Below are 4,511 nucleotides of genomic sequence, written 5' to 3'. Positions count from 1 at the left end.
CTCCTTGGGCTCCTCCACCTTTTTGGGCTCCTCTACCCTCTGTTTCTTGGGCTCCTCCACCTTCTTCCTCTTGGGTTCCTTCACCTTCTCCTCCTTGGGCTCCTCCACCTTTTTTCTCCTCCTTGGGCTCCTCCACCTTCTGTTTCTGGGGCTCTTCCACCTTTTTGGGCTCCCGCACCTTCTCCCTCTTGGGTTCCTTCACCTTCTCCTTGGGTTCCTTCACCTTTTTGGGCTCCTCCTCCTTCTCCTTGGGTTCCTCCCCCTTCCCCTTCCTGGGGTGACCCCTGTTCCCTGCTCAGCCAAGCTCCAGGCCGCCGTGGTCCTGAATCCTGGGTATTCCACCCTCCCACCCGTCTTCAGCCTGTGCCTGAACTGGAAGGGGGAGCGGAACAGCAGCAACGACGACAACATTCGGGTAAGGGGGGGGCAGAGGGGCCCTGTTTTGGGGTGTCCCCAGCAGTTCTGTGCCCAGAACAGGGGAGGTGTTGGGCTGAGCTGCTGGGTGGGCACTGGGGTGCAGCAGTGGGGTCTGGGAGTGCGGAGCAGAGGTCCAGGCCTGTGCCAACCTCATCCCTGTTTCCCAGGCCATGGAGAGCGAGGTCAACGTGCACTACAAGGAGCTGTGGGGGCCCAAACCGGGCTACCAGCTGCTCACCAACCAGCTGCAGCGCCTGTGCATGGTGCTGGACGTGTACCTGGAGACGGAGCCCCACGATCCCAGCGTGGAGGGGCCCAAGGAATTCCCCCAGGAGAAGATGTGTCTGCGCCTGGTCAGGTGAGAGCCCCGGGGGACGGTGCTGGAGGGACCTTGGTGGCACTGCTGTGCCCTGGTGCCAGCCCTGCAGCCTGTCCTGTGTGGGTCTGCCCCAGGAGCTGGTGCCAGGGGGTTCCTGATCCCTCTTCTCCCCTTCCAGGGGTCCCCTGCGCCTGAAGCCCTTCAAGTTCAACTACCCCCAGGGGTTCTTCAGCCATCGCTGAGCCCCCCCTGGGCATCTCTCTGGGATGGGCCTCGGCCCCTCTGCAGGAGGAGTGTCCCCATCCCGCCAGTTTAGCTCCTTTTCCAAGATTTTGGGGTTGGTTTTGTAGCCAAAGGGATTAAACTGAAACAAAGGAGAAGCATGTGTGTGTCCCGTGTGTGTGGAGGGCTGGCAGGGGAGGCCTGGGGGGCTCCAGCAAGGCCTGTGTCCCATCCCCAGGCTCTGACAGCTTTTCCTGGGATGCTGCCTGTGTCCTGCCCTCCCTCCCCACCTCGGGGAGCTGAGGTGGCTGGAACTGAGATGGCTAAAAATAGCCCTTTTGTGGAGCCCGCACTGCAGCCCCAGCCTGTCCTTGGCAGCGCTGGCTCCAGCCCACCCGCCCATCCCTGCAGCTGGGGGGGCTTGGAGGGGAGCAGGGCAGGCTCCTGGGAGAGGCAGGAGGAGGGTTGGGCCATCCCAGCCCCTCAGCTCACCCTGGTTGGCACCAGGACTTGGGCTGTGCCCCCTCCTCACCCCGGGTGGGTCCTGTCCCACATCCAGGCTGGCACAGCTGGGGCTCCAGCCCTGCTCCCGAGGGCTCCTGCCCCCCTCTCCACGGAGAGATTTATCCCCCAGGAGGGCTGACAGCCCCTCTGCTGCTGCCCCACAGCCCCTGCCCTCGGTGCAGTGCTGCAGCCCTGGGGTTAATCTGGGCTTTCCCAGTCCCTTGGGAGCCAGGCTTTAAAAGGAGAAGGGACAAAACAGACTGAAATCCTTTGGAAAGCATGGGGGGGGCTGGCCCTGTTTCCATCCCCAGGACATGGGGGGTCCTTCGTGCCTGCACTGGGGGGGTGTTTTCCCTCTGGAAAGACAGATCCCACCCCCATTCCTGCTCCTTTCCCTCCCTCCCCCAGGACAGACCCGCAGAGCCGGGATGTCTCCGTAAGCACTTTTATTTGGTTATTGCACAGTAAGCAAAGATCAGTGGGCTGAGGTTCCTGGTGCACCCGTGTGTGTCTGTGAGCAATTCCTGCAGCTCCCAGCCTGTGCCTGGGAGCATTCCTGCAGCTCCCAGCCTCTCCCACCGCTGCTCCAGGGGACAGTCCTTCCCCCAGACCCCGCCAGCCCCCCCCAAGCAGCTACAGCTCTGCATTGCACTCGTCCATCCGTTGCACATACATTGAATAAATGCACTTAGAGGAGAAGGGGTGTCCCTGGGGGTGTCCCCGGGGGTGTCCCCCCTTCTCCTGGGTTATAATTCAAGTGTTAAATGTGGGGATCACGTTCTGCGAGGGAAGCGTCGCCCACCCTGCGGCTCTCACAGGGCCTATTGCTAAGGGGAAGCCCAGCCTGGGGGTCCCACCCCGGGCCCGGCCCTCGGGGAGGGGGACAGAGCAGCCCCCGTGCCCGCAGTGCCCATTGGCACCCAGGACTCTCCACTCACTTCTTCCCTGCACTGGGGGCCGGCTCCGGGGCTGTGCCCTCCTTGCCAGAGGGGGCCTCGGCCTTGGGGGGGTCCTTGCTGGCTTTGGGCTCATCTTTGGGTTTTGCTTGGGCTTTGGGTTCCTCCGCTTTCTTGGGTTCCTCTGCCTTCTCCTTCCTGGGCTCCTCTGCCTTCTTGGGCTCCTCCACCTTCTCCTTCTTGGGTTCTTCCACCTTTTTCTTGGGTTCCTCCGCCTTTTTGGGCTCCTCCACCTTCTTTTTGGGCTCCTCCACCTTCTCCTTCTTGGGTTCCTCCACTTTCTTGGGCTCCTCCGCCTTCTCCTTCTTTGGCTCCTCCACTTTCTTCTTCGTCTCCTCCACCTTCTCCTCAGCCTTTGGCTTCTCAGCCTCCTTGGCAGCCGCTTTGCCGACCTCCTGCTGAGGTTTTGGTGGAGTTTCCTTCTCAGCTTTTCCTTCTTCAGCTGGTTTGGGGCCTGGCTTGGGGGTCTCTTTCACCTGTGGGGCTGGAGGCTCTGGCACAGCAGCCACCTTCTCTTTGGGTTTCTCCTCTGCCTTGGCTGGCACGTCCTTCTTGGGAGCTTCCTCCTTCTTTCCCTCCTCCTTGGAGGGAGCCTTGGGCTGCTCCTTGGGCTGCTCCTCCTTGGCGGGGGCTTTCGGCTCCTTCGGAGCAGGGCTTGGCTCCTTGGCCGGGGCCTCCTCCTTCTGTGGAGACTTGGCCTCCTCCTTCCCGGGAGATTTGACCTTCTCTGGTGACTTCACAGCTGGGCTCTTGGCCTCCTCCTTTGAGGGGGTTGGGGCTTTTTCTGGGGACTTCACAGAGGGGGCTTTGGCTTCGTCCTTTGAGGGAGCTGCGGGTGTCTCTGGGGACTTCACCGCCGGGCTCTTGGCCTCTTCCTTAGGGGGGGCTGAGGGTTTCTCGGGGGTCTTGGCCTCGTCCTTTGAGGGGGGTGCAGGTTTCTCTGGGGACTTCACCACTGGGGTCTTGGCCCCCTCTTTTGAGGGGGGTGCAGGTTTCTCTGGGGACTTCACCGTGGGGGTCTTGGCCTCCTCTTTGGAGGGGGTTGGTGGCTTTTCAGGGGATTTGACAGCAGGGCTCTTGGCCTCCTCCTTGGAGGGGGTTGGGGGTTTCTCTGGTGACTTCACAGCTGGGCTCTTGGCCTCCTCCTTGGAGGGGGTTGCAGGTTTTTCTGGGGACTTCACAACTGGGGTCTTGGCCCCCTCCTTGGAGGGGGTTGGGGGCTTTTCAGGGGACTTGGCCTCCTCCTTTGAGGGGGACTCAGGTTTCTCTGGGGACTTGGCCTCCTCTTTTGCAGGAGACTTGGCCTCTTCTTCACCCTCTTCAGCTTTCTCCTCTTCTTCTTCCTCCTCTTCAGCTTTCTCCTCTTCAGCCTCTTTCTCAGCCTCCTCCTCCTCCGTGACCTCCTCGGTCACCTGGATTTCCTCCGTCTGCTCCTCCACAATCACCGTCTCCTTCTCCGATTTTTCCACCACCTTGATCTTCTCCTCGCTCTTCACCTTGATGTTGGTGGTGATGCTGGGAGCCTTGGGGACCACCTCGGGGTAGGAGAGCATCCCAATGCCAGTCTCGAGCCGATATTCCTCCCCTTCCAAGAGCTTTCTGCCAGGAAGAGACCAGAGTAGGGCAGTCAGCGATGGCTTCTCATCCCCTCCCGTGACCAGGAGCTGCCAGCCCTGTCCTGCAGCCCCATCTCCCTCCTTGCCCTGTCCTGGATCACTCTCCTGCTCCTACGCCCTGGGCTGGGCAGGTTCCCTCACCCTTCCCTCCACACTCCAGGGCTGGATCACGCAGCGGGATGTCGGTCTGAGGGGATGGATGGTCTCCTCCTCACCAAGAAGAGCCCAGGGGTGAAGGGGGGACCTTGAGCAGCCCTGGCTGAGCCCCCCCCTCACCCTGCCCCCTGTACCTGTAGGCAGCAATCTCGATGTCCAGGGCCATTTTGACGTTGAGCAGATCCTGGTATTCCCGGAGCTGAGCTGCCATCTCCCACTTGGTGTTCCTCAGCTCGCTGTCCAGCTGCTGGATGGTTTCCTGGGGGCAGACAGAGCAATGGGGGTGTGAGATGGGCTGTGTGGGGACACTCCCCGGGAGCA

General features: G+C 61.6%; 2 protein-coding genes across 2 annotated transcripts in view; one reads left to right on the top strand and one right to left on the bottom strand.

Annotated features, from left to right (window-relative positions):
- THOC5 (THO complex 5) overlaps positions 1 to 1,116 on the top strand; it is a 13,897-nt gene extending 12,781 nt beyond the window's left edge. The window contains exons 13-15 of the mRNA XM_029964915.1: positions 276 to 415; positions 585 to 775; positions 915 to 1,116. Of these exons, the coding sequence (XP_029820775.1) occupies positions 276 to 415; positions 585 to 775; positions 915 to 978 (395 nt within the window). The 3' untranslated portion in view covers positions 979 to 1,116. The remainder of the gene's footprint in view (positions 1 to 275; positions 416 to 584; positions 776 to 914) is intronic.
- A 777-nt stretch (positions 1,117 to 1,893) lies between these two features.
- Positions 1,894 to 4,511, bottom strand: part of NEFH (neurofilament heavy) — a 14,600-nt gene continuing 11,982 nt past the window's right edge. Inside the window, exons 2-3 of the mRNA XM_029964914.1 lie at positions 4,325 to 4,485; positions 1,894 to 4,017 (exon numbers count right to left, since the gene is read on the bottom strand). Coding sequence (XP_029820774.1) covers positions 2,397 to 4,017; positions 4,325 to 4,485 — 1,782 coding nt within the window. The 3' untranslated portion in view covers positions 1,894 to 2,396. The remainder of the gene's footprint in view (positions 4,018 to 4,324; positions 4,486 to 4,511) is intronic.

This window comes from Manacus vitellinus, unplaced genomic scaffold, assembly GCF_001715985.3.
Source record: "Manacus vitellinus isolate BGI_N305 unplaced genomic scaffold, ASM171598v3 scaffold_84_pilon, whole genome shotgun sequence".
Lineage (NCBI taxonomy): Eukaryota > Metazoa > Chordata > Aves > Passeriformes > Pipridae > Manacus > Manacus vitellinus.
Note: the sequence above shows the minus strand (reverse complement) of the source record. Positions and strands in the feature narration are given on the sequence as shown.